Source organism: Neopsephotus bourkii, unplaced genomic scaffold (genome assembly GCF_033783945.1).
Source record: "Neopsephotus bourkii isolate Nb327-2 ecotype Australia unplaced genomic scaffold, CSIRO-AGI_Nbou_v1 NB_1292, whole genome shotgun sequence".
In the NCBI taxonomy this organism is placed as follows: domain Eukaryota; kingdom Metazoa; phylum Chordata; class Aves; order Psittaciformes; family Psittacidae; genus Neopsephotus; species Neopsephotus bourkii.
In genome coordinates this window covers 191,163-214,247 of record NW_026901776.1, presented here as the reverse complement: position 1 = coordinate 214,247, position 23,085 = coordinate 191,163, and the positions used below count along the sequence as shown (strand labels likewise).

At 40.2% G+C, this 23,085-nt stretch overlaps 1 protein-coding gene across 1 annotated transcript in view; it reads right to left on the bottom strand.

Annotated features, from left to right (window-relative positions):
• KCNK1 (potassium two pore domain channel subfamily K member 1) overlaps nt 1–22,216 on the bottom strand; it is a 33,382-nt gene extending 11,166 nt beyond the window's left edge. The window contains exon 1 of the mRNA XM_061365672.1: nt 21,722–22,216. Within this exon, the coding sequence (XP_061221656.1) occupies nt 21,722–22,076 (355 nt within the window). The 5' untranslated portion in view covers nt 22,077–22,216. The remainder of the gene's footprint in view (nt 1–21,721) is intronic.
• Between the last annotated feature and the right edge of the window lie 869 nt (nt 22,217–23,085).

Genomic DNA, 23,085 nt, shown 5'->3' with positions numbered 1-23,085 from the left:
AAGCCAGCCCTTTAAGGCTGCTCATAATCTCAAAATGCCCCATAGATTAAGTGAATCATGTGCTACTTATTGAAGTCATGCAAAAATCTTTCGTTCATCCCAAGTGTAACATGACTCACTGGGATATGATGATGACGACAATGAAGGTCAATGACAATAATTAAATAATTTATACATTTAGTTTTATAAACTGTTGACATTTTCTGCTGTGTTTAACAGTGAAATACAACCCTCTTCATAACTGGTCTATGATCTCCTAAGATAAAAAGAACAGTCAGGTGATGGTAGATCCGTGTAAGAGATCACAAGGAAGTATCCTTATTTTTTCCTACTGCAAGGAAGAGCATAGCAGCAACCAAAGTAATCAGAAATTTGCCCTACAGAGTTCAAACCAACAACATTATGATTGAAGTAGCTGATCAGGAAGTTTATGTCAAGTATAGCAGCTGACCAGTCCATAAATCTGCAGGCAAAAGGTCACCTATCATACAGTAAGACAACAATTATAAAAATATGCTATATAATGCAGCACGCCTACACATGAGAAAGCATCTGCTCAGAGCCTTCCAGTATCTGAAGGGGGCATGTAAGGATGCTGGGGATGGACTCTTCATTAGGGACCGTAGTGGTAGGACAAGGGGTAATGGGTTAAAACTTAAACAGGGGAAGTTTAGATTGGATATAAGGAGGAAATTCTTTCCTGTAAGGGTGGTGAGGCACTGGAATAGGTTGCCCAAGGAGGCTGTGAATGCTTCATCCCTGGCAGTGTTCAAGGCCAGGTTGGACGAGGTCTTGGGTGATACGGTTTAGAGTGAGGTGTCCCTGCCCATGGCAGGGGGGTTGGAACTTGATGATCTTAAGGTCCTTTCCAACCCTAACTATTCTATGATTCTATGATTCTATTTCAGAAAGGGTATTTTGCTGTTTCTGCTCCTAGGGTGCGCTCTGGCAAGGACCAGTTTTAAAGATAGCCAATAGGCAGACAGTTAAAACAGCCTGTTAGGACACTGTTGCACATAGGCCTTTCTTCTCTACAGCAGAGAGAAAAAGGAACATAAAGGACTGTAGACAGACATACAAACCGGTCCATAGCTAAAAATGTGCAAAACAGTTGCACTGTGCTGCTAGAAAACACTTTTCATAACTCAGCCAGAGGTCTGAGACACAGCAATACCATTAAAACCAGATACTAAAACAGCTATATGTTAAAAAGGGGTGAAAATTAAAAGTTCATCCACAGAGTTTTGTTAAACAGACCTGAGAACTTTGAATTCCAGCTGGGCTGAGATAAGCTTCCCTATATGGCAGAAAGCAAGAGGAAAAAAATCCACTATGACAGGCACCTTTAAGTAGGGGAAGTACATTCTGATGTTACATTTTGCTATCTCCTCAGTTGAGCTAGTGGAACTGGGTTTGTGTGCATTGGAAAGGAGGAAGGAAGAGGCACTGTAAACTGAACTGATGAAATCATTTGGGTTAAAAACAAACAAACAAACAAACACCAACCCCCCAAAAAACACTCCAAACAAACAAAGCAACAACAAAGAAGGGAAAGTGATGAGGAGCCCATTTGTTGGAGACCTAGTTCATTTCACTAATGAAAGCTTACAGCACAGCACATACTGAGAAAGGTGATGAAGGGTGTGGCAGAAACCTCTTAAACCAGTTTTACCACTAAAAAACCCTATTCATTAGGTTCATCCTCACACAGCACCAATAAGGGCGATTTAAACTTCCAGCTGAGGTGATTTTGTATGGTCCTATTCCAGCTCCCTTAAATAATCACATGTCCCTCAAACCTCACTAGAAGTTGTAGAAACATACTTAGACAATTAAATTAACCATGAGGATTCGTTTTTCGCTATGATTTCTCACATAATCACTTCTCAGAATAGAATTGTTTTGTTTTGCCAATTTCTAGTATCTGCCCTACCAGATATTTGCAGATACTTCCTTCCCTAAACAAACCAACCCCAACAGAGATTCCAACACACTGATTTGCATGTATCTACTAATGGTACATGCTTTCAGTTCCTTCTAAGACTGTCCTGTGCTGCCACTAGTTATCAAAAGCCAAACACTGCTAACTCTTCAATGTCCTGCTAGCTATATTTGGAGTTGCCTTGTAAAGGACCAGGTTCTTACAATCAGCTCACAAATGTCACCTGCTGCACCAAGAAAGGCTAAAATGGCTTTGAACTTAGTTTAGTAATAAGGCTGTGTAAGTAATTTGGCTGGCTGTCAGCAACATCTACACCCAAGAACCAAGCCAATGGCATGGATGTTTTTGCTGCCATGTTAAAAACCGTTTCCAAACCTATTTCTACCAGAACAGCTGCACATCCGAACATTTACATCTTGCAAAGCATATAAAGCCTGCCACATCTATTCCTGCACAGGAAGCAGTATTTCACCTGCCCAAATAAACCAAGCTAGAAACTGCATCCACCTATGCTGGGAAAGGGGGACACTGATGAATGAAACTGGGGAAAATGTTTGTATGAGGACAACAGATACCTCCACACTATTTATGTGAATACATTGAGATAAACAGCTTGCTTTATGGTCTTATATCTGATATTGTTTAAACTATCCAAGGATTTGTACCAGTGCAGGCAAAACACTGATGTTTAGTTCCTGTTATGACTAACATGATCTGGGTCAGCCTTAAATAGCCAGTGTGACAGTGGATATAGCTACGTGCTGACATGTAACACATCCACATTCAGAAAGCATGGTGACTGTTAATCAAATAAAGAAACAAAACAAACATCTCATACTGGGAGCAGGAGTAATGATTCTAATTTCCTACTGAGTACATTCTTAGCACTCTGAAAAGTTATCCACTTTCTTGCAGTAAATCCAATCTCAACTCCATCTGGGAGTCCCACATGAAAAGCAAGCAAAAGCTGTTACTGTCCTAGACCTATGTTCAGGGTGGCACTTCTGGTGCAAAAGCACTTCTATAGAAATAAATAATAACCCATATAAAAGTATATACAAAACCCCCCAGTATTTAAGAAATAATGTGTATAATAATGTAATAATAATTTAGAATTTAATACATCAATAAATATTTAGAACCAAACTATCAAATTGTTTATTGTCTTTTTAGTTATCGTATACTTACTGTGATACCAAACCAGGATAAAAATATTTCCTTGTCCCCAAAACATACAACTTCAGTATAAAATACAAGGCAGCCAGTGAACACAAATGGAAAGGTGGAGAAGAATGAGGTGATACTGGACAGTGTGCGGCACAACAGCATCCATACGCCACCTGCATCACCTCTATTAAACCCACCCTTTCAAATATTCATATACACTGATTAGCTCCCCCCTCCCTGAGCCTTCTCCAGGTTGAACAGTCCAAGTCTCTCCCACCCCACACAGGAGAGACACTCCAGTCCCTTTATCACCTTAGTAGCCCTTTGCTGGACTCTCTTCAGTAGTTCTGTACCTTTTTGATCCAACCTAGCTGCTGATGCTGGAGAATTATCTGTTCAAGGAGGTATTTCTGTACCCTGCACTATATTAAGGTTGCTGCACACTTTTATATATAAATGTGAGATACAGGAGGCTGGAATATTGATGTTGTGGACTGGGCAAGTGTTTCCAATCCCATTTTTTATCCAATTATGCAGCAGGAGGTACACTGTCACCTTTAATATCCAGTAAAAATGACAACAAAGCACAGATCTTTTATTCCTTTCTTCAAATTGACATACTTTCATATGACTTAGAAATGGTTTCTCTCATGCAGAGATTAAAATATAGACATGCCTTTTCAAACTAAAAAAAAACCCCATGTTCTTGAAGTTAGCTGCTGTCATGACCCACAGTCCCACAAAAATGCATGTTAAAAACAGTTTTCAATCAAATGTGAGTGAAAAAACATAAAGCAGTGCAAGTACACTGTTGTAATTTCATTTTTCTTGTCATTTTTTGGACCCCTGTAAATTGGATATTTAAAGAAGATGGTTTTTCATTTTATAAAATGTGATCATTTTTGATACTCTTCATGTCCCACGGAGGTAACAGGAGAAAATACAAGATATCATGATGAGGAAAATGCTTTTCTGTTGTTGGGCTTGTCAGCAAAACTGGTCCTTTAAAAAATCCAAACAGTTTGGTTTCAACAGATGAGATCTTATTCTAAAAATCTCATGGGAATGTAATGAAAAAAAAAGCAACGTTTGATCATATTATTTAAAGGACCAAGTATCTGGCAAATCTTGTCCAGAACATATTATTCTGACTACTGGAATGTAAAATATAGCAACAGGAAAAAAAGAACAACGTTAATATAATTGCACTGTCACCTTGCCTACATTAGTATTGCAGAATATTAGATGTGGATCTGTAGAGTGGAATACTTTGTAATAGGGACCTAAATTCATCGTTATATTTAGGGAAGCTAGCGTTTATTTCAGATTTGCTCTACTTTGTTCGCAAAGACTGGATGCCCAGTCATAGCTGAGGTGTGTTCCACTGCTCTCATAGAGTGACAGTTTCAGGCAGTCTGCACACTCCAAAACTGCTCCACAAGTGTGAACCAAAAGTGGGGAAGTGGGAATAATCTGGAGATTTGTTTCAGCAGTGCACTCTTCATCTGAACCAAAACACTACTGTAGGGCCAGGAAAGCTGGCATACTTTAGAGTTTGAAGCTGAAGTTAACAGCACTTCTCAAGCATTAGCTCCTGCACTTGTGTTCAGCAGGGCAATGCCAGAGTGCCTTAAAAGCACGGTTCCCAATATGTGAAGCATTTTCACTTCTCTGAAGGGCTCCAGATTTTTTGTAGGAAAGACTTTCACTTACAGTTTCTGGATTGCTGTCAGGACTCAATAATATGAATGACAACATTATTAACACTCTATGAGGCTACCTGAAGCACAGGTCACTTGAGAACATGCAAGGGTGCTCCATGAAGTGCAGGGAAACCACATATAACCCTGGGCCAAATCACAGAAATACTAAAATTTTCTAATTCCAACCCAGACATTCTATGCTTCCTTTCATCAGAAAGCTCATCCATGTCTTGCTTACACCACTGTGCAAGGCAATGCACACCATATGCAAAGACTACAGTGATGGGCATATCGAATGGCTAGCACGCCAGCAGCTGCTGTTTTTAAACACTATTTACCTACAGTTACTATTTAATGAAGTGAAAAACATTCCAACTGTATAGCCGTGATGCTAATGATGAAGTCATTCCCATGCCAGCAGTTAAGATCCCTATGGGGGGGTTATAAGGAAGTGCTCAGTACAGATACTGCAGAGTAGGAGGACAAGTTGTTCTAGAGCAGAGTAACAATAGATGAATCCAATGCACAAGAGCCAAATGTAGACAAAAGCGTAAGTACAGAAATTAGCATGTCCCTCCCACATCTGAGATGATTACTGTTTGGTGAAATGCTATCTCTTCTCAACAAAAGTATCAGAGAGAAATACAACCCCAAAATAATAACTTTAAGTGGAAAATGATAGCATTCTTTCACGTCATACTGGCTGACACCAGATCTTGCTAATCTTGCCTGGATACATTATGGACGAGTAAAACAGATCATCAGCCCAAGGGAACTGTTAGACCCTTCCACCACAGATTACGTGAAAGAATGTGTTGCTTGTCACCGTAACAGGACCTACCATGCATGAGACAAAGGCAGCAGGACTCCAGGTATAGGCACATACTCCATTTGAGGACTACTAAACAAGCCTTTAGAAAGGACTTGCTATCTGCAAAAAGACACTTCTCCACACACTCAGCTGGCAAAGCTTTCCCTCTCATCGTGTGAGAGCCGAGTTTTCAAACCCTAGCTGTAAGCTACACAGCTCCTATCAGTGTTCATTAAGAAACTCCTTTTTCTTGTGACATGCTAAACCTTCAGCCTGATGTGAGGTTCTTGTGGGCTAGACCTGTGTTCCCACAGAGCCCTGACAACTTTAGTCATGTGTTTTGAAGTGACATGTCATTAAAAAAGACTTTATGCACTGCCATATACTTCACACAGTGCTGAGCACAGGAACAAAGACTATATATGCGAGTACCTTCTGCAGACAGATGTCTGCTAAACCTCTGTGGCAAAAGCATTCAGGCTTCACTTCTATCAAGAGACAGACAGGCATTTCTGGGTTTGTTGTTCAGGGTTGGGGGTTTTACCTTGTTTTTTTAAATTTGACAGGATTTTTACTTTTAAACCCAAAGTCTTTACACTAGAAATAGGTTTTGCTTAATGCTATCCTGGATTTAAGACCCTGAAAAGGCTAAAATGCAATCAAAGCAGGATCCATCTGGTGTTGGGATATTTTCCCCCCCACAGATGTCTCAATAACAGCACATTTCTAGAAATACATATCCAAAAACCCGATCACATCTTTAGACCTACTTCTAGCAAAGATTTTGCATAAGAAACCTATATGTTGTTTCAACAGTTATTTTCCCTGTTATCTCATATTCATTTTTCCATTGAGAAAAAAAGAAATTTATGAAAGTCTGCGGAATAAAATGCAACCAACAGGTCAAAAGTAAGGTGAGATTTCCTGAGGGCTCTTCTCAGAATTCAGCCAGGAAAATTCCAATTATTCTTTTATTGGTTTACTTGCCTGCTAGGCAACAGATGGTCGAAAATCTATATCAAAGCAGAGGCCCCACCACCACACTACTTTATTATGAATGTTTCCTGATAGAACAAACTGTAAGTCTCCAAAAATTAAATTTGATAATTTAAATATTTTGCTTTACCTGCAGTCCTCAGAAATGTTATAAAATATGATGACTTTTTGTGCAGGTCTTTTATTAGGGTTTTTTGCACTGTTATACTCAGCAGCACATGTGCAGCAGCATTCACACAATAATGGATTTTTAAAGCCACTGATCACCAAGCTTAACATACAGTCAAAGGAACACATTCATCAAGAACTTCAACACCAACTTCAAGGTACTGAAAGGCATACAAGCCTTTTTGCAATTCTTCCTGGGAATTACATCCTGAAATGCTCAAAGTAGGAAAAAAGAAATCTTAACAAGGACAATGTTTTACAGCAACACCAGGAAAGAGAAAACAATGCTGCCGACTACATTTAGCCAGTACCTTGCCCATGACAGTGATCTTTTCATTTCTCATGTTAATGTGGCAAAAAACATGACAAGACTTTCACCTTGACTGCAGCATAAAGGTGGTATGTCTTACACAACACTAATACTTCCACATTTTGTCTTTAGATATGGCAGTGTCTACCTGGGAGGAAAACTCATTTTAGAAGCTAAAATGCATTCAGCATCTAACTGGCAGTAAAGCTGAGAAAATACACAGCTTCTGAAGAGACTGGTAGGATGTTTTTTTCTTTCTGGAAAAGGTCTGGAACCACGGTTTCATTTCACACTGCAACCTTCTCTTTCCCCATGCCCTCTAACTTTCCTGTAACAGGTTTTCAAGTTCTACCAACTACTTGAGCCTTGCACTTGAAAGACCTTGTTTATGCATGGTGTACCACAGGGATGTGCCAGCTGCTGCTGAACCCAGGCACCTGTGCAGTACGATACTCTGCTTGAAGCCTGGTCCAGTTCACTGGGAAGAGGTTTCTAAAAACTGGTAATGTGCATCTGTTACCGTCCCAAATGTACATTGGGATATGTCAAAAACTTTGAATGTGTTGCAGATGAACATGATTAAAGCACTGCAGTAAGTATCAAATTAGTGAAGAATACCTATCCAGTCTCATTCAGTTACCATTTCTTGCACTGAAATGAGCCACAGTTGTTCTTCCTACCATCTGGGAACAAAAAGAAAGAACCAGCTGCAAATTAGTATGCTTCCCACCTCTACTTCTGAAACAAAAATTGCTTTATTGCACCACCAGAAAGAAAACAGAACATGAAAACAGTGAATGAAACTGGTATTGTTGGCAGTAAGGAATTATCACACAGTATTAAAAAATTAGGCTATTTCATGCTGTGGAGTTGAAATCAAATCTGTAAGCAGCATCTTTGCATTAAAATGCAACCAACCTCATGTGGAAGAAAATGTTATCTCCTAGATACAGCAGTGGAATAGGAATTTATACTTCTAATCTTGTTATTGATTTAACATGCGGAACTCTGGGAAATTACTAGCATCAGCTCTCTTGTTTGGCAGAGGATGACACAGTGCTTACCTACCTTCAAGAGATATTTCAGTAAATCAATCAGACATCATAATGCATTTGCATACAAATGAATCCTATTTCTGTTTTCTGTTCTAATAACTATTTCTCAGAAACACAAAGAATTCAGCAGCACATAAAACAAAACAGAAGGCGGTCCATTTAACACAAATAGCAAGAATTACTAAAGCAACTTAAGAAAATCCCACAGAGCTCAGCGCATCAGTCTCCGCTTTCACATGCAGCATATTCCACCTGGAGCATTCATTTCTAACTTGAAAATAATAACAAAGAGATATTGAGACAATATTTACACAAGGGCTAAAGTGAGATACTTTTTCAGGTAAGATGGCTTATTCTGAACTTTAAATCACAGTCCAAAATGTGGTGCTTGATGGTACTCTGCCATCTGAATATAGTCTAGCTGACATACTCACAGTTTCATGCTCAAAATAAAACCTTAATTTACAACGCCCAATGGGGAAATACTTCAACTGTTATGAGAACCAGCTTCCTGAACCATAAGCAAATTTTATAGATACATTAGTCCTATTAAATCATTCACATTTTTAGGACATCCACATAGCAAACACCAGCTGTTGTAACCATAAAATTGATTAGTTCCACTGGAATCAGGATACTGAGGATAACCACAACTGTATGTCCTACCAATAAATAAAGGGAAAGGAAAAGAACACCACTGCAGTTGCACATACCATTTATGTTCATAAGAGGATGAAATGCAGACTTTTTGCCTATTTAGAAGAGGTTATTTAGAAACAAACAGTAATGCAGCATTTAGAAAGGCAATCTACAGATACAAGACATTTAACCAGCAATGTGAAGACACAGACAAAACAATTTAAATGCTGCGTGGTTTATCAAAAACTATATTGCCTGTTTAGATTAACAGTGATTTGTTTTGAAAGTGCGAGCCTCCCCAGTTGGTTAGAGAATGTCTCTTGATATGGTATTTGCTGTTTCCAGAAATTCCTACAACTATGGATAATTTTCCTAGTGAAAATATGTCATTCTGACATCTCAGGGACAGAATAAGGCAGCCCTGCATATACAGAAAGCAGGCAACATTAAATCAGTAGTACAAATTCACAAAAAATACTTCAACTGCCGAATCAGAATCCTGGACCCACCATGTCAGTCAAAGACATCAAAACTGACTAGTGATTTTAAGTCCCATGTACTTAAACCCCATTATGTTCAGGTAGCACACACAGTAGAAACACTTAGCTATCATCCAGGCTGAAGACTGAATCACACAAAGGTTTCTCATGTTCAGCACCTTCCTGCCAATGCCATTTGCAAACTTTGGCGACCATGAAAAAGGCTGGGTTGATGCAACCAGTGACTCTCTAATGAAAGCAGGATTCTGTAAGTGGCATCTCTCAGACCTTAGTATAAAGGAAGGGGTAATTCCAAAATAAAGGCCTAGCACTGAAGAGCAACGTGTAAATTGACAGTTACATCTTTTCAAGGGAGAAATTCGTTTGCAAGTGTCTGGCCCTACGAAAGCATCCAGTTTCTTGTAATTGTCAGTGATCAGAATTTGTGAACTAGTTACAGAAACTAAACACAACAGCATGACTGCATTACTTCCGTACTAGTTGCAAAGACAATGCAATTTATCACATAACAATAGCTACCCAGTGGGAAAACAAAGTTCTCCTTGAGATTCATGTACCTGAGGTATAGCAGACAGAAGTATTTTAGCGGTGGCATCTGTATTAACAAAGAGGAGTCTGGTAAAGTTCTTTCAGCTTTGTTAGCTGTCAGTTTAATCTTGCTTGAAATAATGCTGCTTTACAAGGGGCAGCCAGCAACTGTCAGATACATTATCATTACAGGAAACACATTCTTAGGTTTCCAGTTCCTTTCTTACATCTGCTGTTAAATTGGCCACGCATTTTTTACTCTTTCTGTGCTTTCACCAAGTTGTTACATGGAATGTCTAATGTAACGCCCGAGTCACTGCTAAGATCCTTTTCTCCAAGTGGGTCTACCCCCTCTTGCATTGGTTGTAGTTTACCTGACTGCAATAACTCAGAGCAAACTAATCCCACAGAAAGTGAATATGTTTCTTCCAGTCAGACAAAATGACATGGCTTACTGCTGTGGTCCAGTGGGCAACAGTCCAAGCACAGGGCACAAGTTTGGATCATAGGGTGGGAAGCTGGAGTCCAAGACATCTTTCCTTCCACTGGCAAAGCTGTTAAATATACACTCATCCCATTTTGCTTTACATCAACCTAAGCAAACATTATAGGAGAGGCAACGAGCATGCTAAAGCAGAGCAAACACTGCCTTCTTCCCATAAAGGTTACTCACATATTTGGTAAGTCATGTGGGATGCATTAACTGATGTTTAGCTTGTTTTCTGCACACAATACACAACTGAACAACTTCATAAAAGGGAGTACAATGTTTCTCCATCAAAGATACAGAAACGTGTACTGCACACTTTGATACGGCTTCTGTGAGTTCCTATTCATGTAGCTGCAATTTCCTTTAATAAAACTGAGCAAAAAAATATTACTAAAGCAAAAGAAAAAGAACTGAAGTACATCCACAGGATGGGAAATCAGCTTACTGTATGGGAATGTGGCCTAGCAGCGGAAGTAAAGATCTGAAACACAAAATTCACAAGCTCCTAATCTCAACCATGCTAATATCTCTTATATGATCTTTTCCAACTGTTCTTCCTCTTTGTCTTAGTTCACCCTTTTGCAAAATACATATGGAAATATGACTCTATTCTCACAAGATGCAGAACATAACAGAAGCGCTCTTATCAGTAAAGCACATGGTATGCACATGGTGCAGGATCTACTGATAAAAGGTGGTTTAGAAACATGAAAGATTAGAAGTCGTAACAGAAATGGTGATAAGATTGTGGTATAATGCAAAGCTAAAACCTGGAACTCAAACTTCTGTTTGAGATGTTAAGAGAGTTTTTATCTTTTGCTTTGGATGAGCTTCATGTCTATTAATAACTTTTACTGTAAATGTCATTTTCCTTGAAGCAGTATACAAAATTCCACTTGACCCAAAGATTCAGCTGGCTTCACTTAGTACAAATAGCTGTACTAAAAGACTGAAAGATCAAGATTTATCTTTGCACTATAGCTATGCAAAATGTAAACGCATAACAGCTTTAATAATGAACTAAGGCAGGCATTTGCCCTTATATTTACTCTTATTAACACGAATTATTGATTCACGCAGTGCAACATCATGACCCATGGTTCTTTACTTACCCAACTTGAGCTGCAGCAGTGGACCAGAAGGCAGGCTAGGGGCCTGGATTTCTCAACAAACATGCAAATGCACACAGATAAATGAAACTCTTACCCTCATATAAGAGAGCTTTGTTGAGAACTATTAATCATTCGTAAGACTTAAAGCATTTTGCATTTATTTTTGTGCATCACTCAGAGTTTACAGTAGCTAGGACTTTCAAACAGTAACACAATGATACATCTTTGGGCATTTTTGCTATGCTAGTAATTTTTGCTGTACTGCTGAGTCAGCATTCCAATACTAAATAAAAATATAGCCATGAAAATAAGTAACAAGCCATGCTGTGAAATGTTTAACATTTAATTGCTCATTAGTAAATTACACAGCCTAGAGCTTCCAGAACTCTTTATATGAGATGGAAGTTCTTTGGTTTGCTTTAGGGTTTTCTGATTTCCTATAGGCTGTAGGCTTCAAAGGGAAAGGTCTATACCATTCTTGTACAACAGATAGTTGCAAAGAGTAAAAAGCTACTTAAATAACACAGAGTAGAGATTTCATGGCCTTCTTACATTAACCTTAAACACAATGAGCAATCTTCACTAAAATTTTCATGAAGTGATTATATTTAGGATTGTACAATGCAGTCCCAAAGAGTTCAACATCCAAGCTATTTGATTTTTCAACAGATCTCAGAACACGTTGCTACTTTCTGAACAAAGTTTGTTTTTTTTTTCTACAACTTTCTTTAAAGCCATGTATAGTACAATCCCATTTTGTTAGGGAGGAGACAAAATCAGAATTTTTGCCTTGCCTTTGCATTCAATGACTCTAAAGCAATAAATCCGTTTTCAAACTATATTGTAAACAAAACAGAATACCTACTCTAGCTTTCCTCTGGACTTTGGCACTACTACTGCGTGTTGCAATGTGTAAGCCTGCCAATCACATTTTAAAAGCTCAACTGAGCAAAATATGAGTTCATAGCATGCTGTGTAGGTTTAAAGTAACAAAGAAAGTAAAAAGCTAAGAGTCAACACAGTACAGGCTTTAAAAAAAAAAAACAAAAACAACAACACAACAAAAAAACCCATGCATAAGCCCCATTCCAGCGAGAGCTGCCATCATTTGAAGTCTTTGGAAGGATTACTTTTGCCTCTTAATGCAGAGAAATCTTCTCACATTTTAAAATAATTATAGGTTTAGTATGTATTTAATCCCTGTGTGTAAGGGAAAAAAAAAAAGGAGAACTTTCTGAAACAATAGTAAATTTTACAGTTGAGCTGGCTACTTCCTTTTCCCTTGATGCATGAGACCTTTTCCCTACAATTCTGTGTTTAGTTTAGCTTCAGGATGCTCGTGAGTCACCTTTAGGCACATTACTACAGAAAAGATGCAAAAGCAGATGTGCACTTGTGACGGAATTCCCAGCAGGCTTTATAACTGTGTAACTTTCTGTAGGGCAGACTATTATTCTTTCCCCAACGGAGCACGAGTTTATTCTTTTAGTCTCACTGTGTATTTCTACATGAAAAGCCTGGTACACAGCTTTTACCAGCATTGCAGGAAACACGCTGAAGTAAATGTGTAACTTCTTTGCTATTTTAATGGCATACAGTTATACCAACTAAATGCAGTGCCTTTACTGTAAACATTGAATGAAGAATATTTGACCTCTACATAAAATATTTTCAGTAAAGCTGAGAAAAGGATTCCTTGAGGACATACATTCGGTGTGTGGAACACGAAACACACAAGGAGCAAAAGAGATGACAAAATCCCATTCTTCTGGTACCAGGTCTCTCAATAGCTGCATTTGCAATGGTATTAAATTATGCTTAAAAACATTCTGTATAGAAGTTCTGGCTACTCCAGAAGTTTTCACTTTGTATTAGAGGACAGTAAAAAGATGGAGGAAGCCTGTGAGCATAACAGTTTGGACTCTTAATTTTCAGGAGAAAGGTGGAAAACTGCTGTTAAAGTTCCTACTGGAAAATAGTATGTAACTTTGCCAGAGGGCACAGCTTCACTTTCTGGAACACAAGCAGTACAGTACTCCATGGATTACTGGGTTGGCTTGTTCCACTGGCAAAACTTGTTTTCCAGCCCAACCTCCTCCCTCACCTACTGCCAGGGAATACTGCTTAAGTGATCTCCTTGCTTCTGTATCTGCATTCCCCCAGTTCCTCAAAGATGCCATGAAACTGCTTAAGCTACTGGCACAGAATCAGTTCAGAGTAGAGACTATGGTACTATCTAGGAAGCATCAGCTAGTAAATGTTTGGGGTTTGGTGACAGCTGGTGTACCACTTCGATTCATATGTGCTTTTCCTTCAAGGAAGTGTTCATACTCTGTTTTCAGAGATGAATTCGTATCTTTTTTCTTTCCAGGAAAGATGAAATCCATATGCTCTTGCAAAAACCCCTCTGATACTTCTCTGAAGCACAGCCCCTTGAAAAGCTTTGCTCCATTCATTCCTTTCAGTCCTAGTCCTAATCAGGACTACATCACTGATTTGTCCTCATAAGAAACACAACCTCTTTAAGGTTACAGCTAGGTTCTTAAGTGAAAAAGCAAACTGATACATTATCTTAGGGTCTTCTGGGTCACCATCAGTAACTAGTCTAGGACTTTGGTAAAATTTTATACAAATATGGTAACTTTCAAGCAACTGAGGCTGGATCCAAAGAGAGTAGGAATTTAGGTAGCTAATTCCCAAGAAACTTCCTATTGCTATTCTTTAATCCTGAAGGCATCAAAACTCTCATACATATCCTATTTTTTCTCAAATTGCTAAAATTCCACTTCTGCACATGCCAATAAATGTCCTGGTCTTCATATGGTTTAGCAGCTTGTGGCCTACTTAATAATTAACCTGGAGCAATGGCTAAAGTAGACATTTCTCCATAGATGATGATGTTCTTCTGCCCAAAAATCCCACAGATTATTAAAACGATGACGCAGTGGGACAGAGTTAAACAAAGAAAGAACAAGAACCAGCCAACAAGTAAACGAAACAGGAGAAACTACAGACTTGAAAGGAGACCTACTTTAAACTACATTCACATAAAATGAAAATCCTACTCAGCAATGTTCAGAAACTGCAGGAATTGATTTTAACTTTAGAAGTCCCCCTCTGAAAGCGTACATACCTTTTAGCTTAGGATTTGATTTTGACATGTCAGTAGAATGGTAATAAAAATTCCAGCTTTGCAAAAGGATTGCAAACAGAAACTTTTTAATGAAAGGCATTTTTTTTGGAGATTAGTCTCCTTCTTTCAATAAAGATGTAAATATCAGAGAACAAAATACAGCCAAATGGAGTAATAATTAGAGATAATAATAGAGCACCGGGAGGCCACATAATCCATCTGTGACAAACAGCAAATAATTTTAACAAAGCTAAATTCAGCCAAAAAAAAACCCCAAAGAAATAGCAAAGGTGACATTTACAAAAGTGAGTCAGTTAATAAGCCCAGGGTAGAACACCAGTAACTCAGCCCTAACCCCAGCTAACACTCTGTGTATCATACTAAGTTCAATGGATTTGTTTGTGAATACTTCCTCCCTCCCCCATCACAGGTATTTCAGCAGAGGAGGAATGACCCTGGACCTGACATACACGGATTACAGAGGCAGCCATTGCAGTCCTTCACCTGTCAAAAGCTGCTGGGTTGGCCCCTCATCACTAGTAATTTAGCAAGGCAGGTGGAACAGCAGGATACACAGTGGAGACAGAGCTTGTAAGAGACACCCCATCTGTCAGCAGCCAGCACTGCTCCAAACAATAGTACAGTCATGCTACTCCATAGCTTCTCTGCTTTCTGCCAGGTGATGGTTTTTACTACTCATTGGCCCATAAAGCATAAACACTGGATTAGAGCTACTCTTGCTACCCTTTGTTTCAGCAAGTACAAGCAGGAGTTTGGCACAGCTGACTGCTGTAATCTCATGAAAAACCCCAAACTGCCACCCTGCCTGGAACGCAAGTCAGGACAGACCCAGATTTCCTCTCCACTACTACAGTGGAGAAAACAAGAAATTTGTCCCTTTGTCCTGGACACACAAGAGATAATGTGACCAGGCTATGGGCTGTAACTTGTAACTAAATTGTGGCTTGCCTCCCAAAAGCAATATCCTAATATCCTTCCCAAAAAGTTTACTACTAGTACTTTTGACACATACAGGTATTTCGGAGATATTCATACACTAGATTTTTTTGTTTGTGGGGCTTTTTTGTGTTTGGGGGTTTTTGTTGTTGTTGTTTTGTGGTTTTTTTAAACACAAAACTTGTTAATGCCCTTCTTTCCTAATTTTTTTTTCTTTCATTGAATGTTCCCATATTTTTTGTATTTTTAGACATGGAGACCATAAGTATCCAATCTACTTTCTCAGTCTATCCATATTCATCTTACCTCCTCCTGCAGCTTCCCTAAATGGAAGTAGTATTTTCTTCCCTTTCTAAAGACTGCTAGAAAACCATAGCTCAAATCCTTGCGCTGAGAATGGCATTAAGCAGAACTCAAATGAAAACTCCCACACCTCAGAGACAGCATCTTACCCCTGGGGCCAGACTAGAATATGGCAGCAGTAAGTGTGAAGCTGCTCTGTGGTGTATAAAACACAATAATTTTCCCTGAGAGGAAACCAGACACATCAGCAGACAGAATTACTCTTTCACTTTGTGTTTATAGTACTTAATTGGAGAGGTGGGACCCCTGGTTCCAGGACAGTCTACTGATCTATCTGGAAGCAGATAGCAGCTACAATTACCCTGTCCCAGAACATGCTGTAGCATTCAACTGCTCTGCTGGGGTGCGGCTTCAAACCCCTCCAGCTAGAGGAGGAAAAGAATATAGCTTCTCACATCCTAAATCAGTGCCCAAACAGTTGGCTTATTGAATGTAATCCTTCTCCTCTGGCATCTTTCTCAACCTTACTCTTCATTTCCTTTGCTTTTCTTAGAAGAACTCTAGTGTAAAAAAACCACTCTGTTGCAAAGTGCAGTACAACCTCGCTTTGTCTCCCAGATCATCCTGAGCAAATTACCTTTTCCTGCAATTTCATTGCTAAGCAACAAACAACACTCAAAAGAGAAACAAAGTTCCTTCCCAAAGTTTGGCATCTCCACCCTGGTGAATAGCTGCAATTTATCACACTTATTTAAATAATCCGAGTGCTACAGTCAGAGCAGTAGTACAAGGAAGCTTCAGTATTCTGCTGGAGTCAGGGTGACTACTGGTGAGACTGATCCAATTTTAAACCATCACAAAGTTTGTACGTTTTCATATGGGAGGTGTCAGAGAAATTTGCAACAGGTCTCTTGACATACATTTGGTACGAATTATGAAATTTATTATTACAAATATGTTATTCAGTGTGTATTAATGAGCTAATATAAGCATCCTCTGGGACATAAGCCACATATTCTGATCCCTACAAAATAAAATACATCTACCATTAAACTACAGTAAGGGACAAAAAAAAAAAAAAAATCTCCTTTCCCTAAAGTCTCTGTGAACTATAAGTAAGTTAAATTCACATTCTTCCGTAAGGTAGGAAAGACCCAATTAGTCTCTTCTACCTGAGGGCTCTAATGTAAGAGCGTGCGAATCTTACAATGGAGTGTTACAAAGACATCACAAGCTTTCATAGCATTCCCTATCTCCCAAGGATTTGTTAAAATCTGTACTCCACACTAACTATGCAATGGGTATAGGGTCTGTTCCCCTGAGGGAGCTGAAAAATGAGAAAGTCCACTTTTTGACAGAAGGTTGTGGAAAAAAATTATGGAGACTGACAGTTTTTTTTCTCCCTGATCTCCTCATACAGGTTGCACCTTCTGTAGCGATCTACTGACTCCAGCACAATCTCCCAGTCTGTTAGCTTCCATAAATATAGCCACAGTTTATTTCCACTTGCAACTCATCAGTAGCAAGGCTTATGAGAATGAGACCTAACAAAGAATGTCCTTATGAATTCCATGAATTACTAATTCAGGAAAAACATTAATTCCTCATACCATTTGCCAGTAGGATCATATAAGCTATTTAACTTGGAATGCAAAAATTTCTGTGAAGGCCATGTTGTTTCATTACTAGTCCTTCTACCAGCAGTTTCAGGGTAATAGCTACTGTCAGTATTTAGCTACAACTACTGCATAGATGTTCCTTACTCTCTGCAGAATGCAGCACCTGAATTCAGTACACCATGGATCTTGGGTGCCATGCCTTGCAATGCAGCGTAATACACTCATCCTCAGTGCCAACACTGAAACCAGTTCAGGCTAAATTCTGGAGAAGAACTGATATGCACTAACCACATTGCACACAACTACATTACGGGCTTCATAAGCAGCTGAATACTAACAGCCCTCTCCTCCCTTCTTTTACTGTCTTAACTCATGTGTCTCAGATGAAAGTCCAGCCTGATCTTAAGCACAAAATGAAAAACATGCATTGCCATCACAGAAGATGCAGCCTCTTGTCACCCTTGCTCTGCTTATTCCTAGAACAGGACAAAGCTATTCTAGCTTTCCTGTAATGTGTATCTTGCCAACTCTGTCAAAACAGAGAATGATATAAAGAAGCTCTTTCTCAGCATCTCTCTGCTTTCCAAGTCTTAAATGAAATCCACAGGGATATTTGTGATAAAGGCAAAAAAACTTAAAGCTAGACAGTCAGAATAAGACTGACAGTCCTTTTGCATAAAACGCCCCTGGATAGCGTTATACGGAGAAGACTCCAAAAAAACCAAAACGTAAAAATCCAGGCTGAAGGTCCTAAATTGTCATCTCTTTTCCTTCAACAAGCGGAAGCCTCTTTACTCTTCATATATTGCAACACAAGTAATATCAATTACTTTTTTACTCCATCCTGCTTACAATTCAAGGTGGAGTATTCCCATATTGCACCAACACAGGATAAGATTGTAGAGCTCAACTGCATGCCAAGAACAGCAAAAACACAATACCTGGGAGATAAAGCACAGAAAATTAATTAATCTTTATTATTAGAAATGAAACACATATCTGCAGATGGCCCCACAAGAAAAACAACCAGAAAAAACTGCTTCAGCAAGATCACTCATGACATCTAACACCAAGACAACTGATGATCACAGATCTGCATAAGGTCATAATCACAGAGTTTCCAAGACAGATGCTATTTAATGCATACAACTGTATATTCTTAGTGTTTATGTTGTCAATGAATAATGACCAAATCGCTTCCTCTTACACAGTGTTCATGTGGCATTCTGCATGACTGCTCAAGTTGCATAGGAAGACATAAAATTGTTAAAAGAGAAACCTGCTGCCAGTCACTGCTATAATCTGCTGAAGCTTCACCCTATTTCAGTCAGACAGTCTATTTCACTGTCCTTTGTTTGCCCGTCCTTCAGGCAGCTTGTGACAGTCCTGTGACAGTCCATGTGTACAGCAATATAAATTGCTTTCAAACAACAATTTGCCTTACTATGTTTATTCCACAAACTCCCTCCATTTAATAATTTTTCCAAATTCTTAATGAGCCTTATCATTTTATTAAAGGATTTTCTATAGTGAGTAAGAAGCCAAATAATATAATGAGGATGGAAGGGAACAAGAAGTGGAGTGGGGATGCTAAAATTAAACTTTCCCCCATGCTTTATATAGAAAACTAAAAGGCTACGAAACAAGCCTCATCCTATGTGTAAGGGGTAGGTGTGCGTTTATTTACACAATGAATGACAAACTCGGTCAGCTGAACATAAGGAACAAATCCAGTGCTCCCTGAAATTTCACTTCTGCACAAAAGCAACCCTCAGTTGGTACCACCAGCACCAGTGCTCTCTCTTCTGCATTTGACCTTACTGTACTTGGCAAAAGAGAGGGCATTTCAGGTGTACAGTTTGTAATAATACAGCAGTTTTTGAACTTCAAACACCTCCAAACAAGTCTTTGAGATGACCAGGCAGGTTCTGCTTCTTGCTCACCTTTCATTTTAATGACCATTTCAAAAGAGTTGAAAGATTTATTGTGCAGGTGCAGAGTAACTTAGGGAGGAAAAATGCACCTTGCCAGAAATCTGTGCACTCTAGGAATTATTTGAGCAAGTGCTGGATGTACTATATTGGGTCTGGATTTATACTTGTACAAGCTCTTATTTATATTAAGTAGGAAACAAGTAAAGCTAAAGGCCACTACATGAAACATGTATTTTATTAAGTGGGGCCCAACCCAAAAGAGTATTGGACACAGAAGGAAACACACCATTTGGTGCCTGGTCTGTTATATCAATGATAACTAGATGAACTTCAGTTTCTGGAATTCACAGAAATAATGGCAACATGCATTTCAGCCCTCTGTGCTTCCTTAGAGTGTGCTATTTGAGTTTTCTAACAGGCTTTCAATTTGGACAATGGTACCTTGTGTTTTCAGTACGTTCCCTGTAGGGCCTCTGTGATCAAATCACCTAAACATGCAGGGCCAGATTATTCCTTGGCCTTAACCAGATGTGCAGTGGGAAAGAGAGATACTTGCCTGAACTGTACTACTGAATCCAAACACCCTGTATCTGGGTCTGAGCAGGCAGCCCTAAAGTGCTGCCAACTCAGTTCCAATCCCACTGTTCTGATCAGGAAGGTTTTTTGATTGATTCATCTCTGAAATCAATATTGCCAGACCTAAAAATAATAAACTGCAGGGATTGTAGATTAGATTTTTATTATTTTTTTAATGTGGGTTACTGTTTTATAGAAAAATTTATTCTAATGCAAAATAAGCTCCTGGACAAAATAATTTACAGTTTGTAGTACCAGACAGTGTAACTGATTATGAATGGAAACAGGTATCATAAGGTCAACACGGCATCTGAAGCTTAAAGTGTTTTATAGTTTTACTGAAAGAAAAAGAATATAAAGAAAAAAAATTAAGTGCTGATGTACTATCACAATTCCATGCTTTTCTTACCAATAGTGTTACTACTACATATTGATTAATGCTTAGGAGTTTATTCACTGAAAGCATGGAGTTTTCACAAGCATGTCACTTTCTCCCTTCTTGTAAACTTTAGTTATTAAGATGGGGGGTAGGAGGTGATCCAGGGAAACACACACAACCCTATTTTACTTAAAAAAAAAAAAAAACCAACAAAAAAAAACATGAAGCAAAAACCCCCACAACAACCTCCTTATAACAAGCAGACAACCTGATCTGTACGCTCAATGACAACTAATTTTAGGACAAGCATTGCCTGTTTGAAATCAGTCAGGAAGCACCAAAATAAGATCAAGCAAGTTAATTATTAAGTCTCATTATTGGTATCAGCTGATTATATTTCCCATAATAGAAATATTCCCCTGTTCACTTGGGGGCAGGGGAAAAAAAAAAGAAAAAAAGAAAAAAAAAAAAAAAGCAGTGCATCTTTTAGTATCAATGTACCACCCAGATTCAAAGCCCTCTGGTTGCACTACTTTTAGGGTGATTCTTTTAAAGCTTTTCTTATTTGAAAAGCCTTTGCTATTTATTCCAGTGAGCCACATTCAAATCACCTCAGCCAGCTTCAGCACAAATGCTTTCACTTATCCTTTACAAGAAGGTTGGCCACTACAATCTTACATGACACAAGACTGCTGTAAAAATCATAGCATCAACTAGGTTGGAAAATATGTCTAATCGTTACCCCAGGACTGCCAAGTCCACCACTAAACCGTGTCACTGAGGGCCTCACTGCACATTGGCCAAAAGAATGTTTTGAGCTTTTTGAAATATCAGTGAAAACTGCTATTTGGAAACAAGCAAGCATTACCTTTTAATCTTTGATGTGACATACTCAACCAAAATCGACAGTACAATATGAAACTGAAATATAAACTTCATTATTACACCCAGGTTAGCAGTGTGTTCCCCAAGTGAGGCTGAAAGAAACACAAAAGGAGACCAAGAGCTTGAGAGGACACCCCTAAAAAGCATTTAAAAGTTCAAAGAGAGATGGGTATTTTCAAAAGCACCAACATTTTCTGGGGGAGAAGGGGTGAAGCTGGCAATCTGGCTCTTAAAGCTGAACAGTGTGGGTTTAAAACGCGGGTGATGCACCTTACATAAAATACTCCCCGCACCCAAGGGAGTTGGGGAAGTAACGAGTGCTCCAGCATCCAACCGCCCGCCCCGCACCATCCCCGCGGCCCTGGGGCGCGAGGGGGGCGGCAGGCCCGACCCCCTCAGTCACAGGCCCGGCTGCCGAGGAAGGCGGCCCCACAGCCGCCCCATAGCCTCCCCGGTGGCCCTGAGGGGGTACGGGCCTCCCCGGAAGGCCTCCGTTTGCCTGCTGTTCGCTTACCGGTGGTGGAGAGGACGGTGCTGGCGAAGAAGAGTGAGGAGGTGAAGTCCCAGTTCCAGTTGCCCGAGGCGTTGCTGAGCACCGAGACGCCGTAGTTGCTGGCCTCCAGCACCCGCAGCAAGAACTGCTCCAGCTGCTGCTCCGAGAGGCAGGCGTGCTCCTCCAGGAAGCGCTGCTTCAGCTTGCCCAGCTCCTGGCGCAGCAGGTCCTCGTAGGGCAGCTCCACCGAAGAGAACACCACGGCGCCGAACACCAGGTAGAGCAGGTAACCCAGCACCAGCAGGGCGAAGCACCAAGCGGAGCGGTGCTGCTCCACCAGACGCACGCAGGAGCTGCCCGCCAGCGACTGCAGCATCTTACCGAGCCGGAGGCCGGCTGCGCCCTGGGCCGGGGGCTTGAGGGGGACACGGGGGGAGCGCGGCCGATAACGGCCACCGGCTGCCCTGCGCCTCTGCGGCCGCCTTGAGGCGCGGAGCGGCGCTGATGTGGCGCTCACGTGGCCGCGCAGCGCAGGTACCGCGGCTGAGGGACAGCCTGCTGCCGCCAACCGACCGGCCACAACGCCTACGTTAGAACGGCGTTTTGTCTCCTCTTTACGTTTCTTGTCACTCAGCGGTGCGTGACTGGGCCCAGCGAGCGTTCAATGAAACCGACAGAGACTGCTCCTTAAGACAAAAGTGTCTGGAGACTGCCTTGCCTCGCTGCTCCCTCCCCCGGGAGAAACCCCCAAACAGCAATTCCTTCCACTGATCCTTCTGTGGTTTCTTTTCCACATTTCTGAAGGTGCTGGGTGAAGCAGAAGAAGGTAACACCACAGACACAGCGATGTGAGGTATGGGGCTGAATTTCAGATCGGGGCTGTGATGCATTTAAGAAGGAATCCTGATGGCAGGCATTAATGTATTCCCTCAGGTCCTCTGGGACATAACTTCAAAATGAGGCCTCTCTGGGATGACAGAACCAGGTGGCCACCAGAAATCTCATCCAAGCTAAATGAGCCTTTGTTTCTGTGCTGGGCTCCTAAAGATACTTACTTTTAATGACACTTTACTTTTTTTTAGTGCTCAGTGTCCACAATGAATTCAAATGCACTGTTCAGCCAGCCCTCTGTGTGGTCCAAACCAGTGAGCTTCTCCAGTTCCACTTCAAACTCTTCTTTCTCCATCCATCTCAAACTCTGGCCAGCAATCATACAGTTAACCTGCTGAGAAGTTCCACTACCACATGAAAAAGAGCAGTGAAAATTGTAGCCTCCCAAAGTGGCCCTTAAAGTGACTAAAGGCAGCTTCCTTGGGTAAAAGAGAGAGAGAAGATTCCCTAGCCACATCCTGCAGGGCTCTGCCACTTCCCTTTCACTTCTCAGC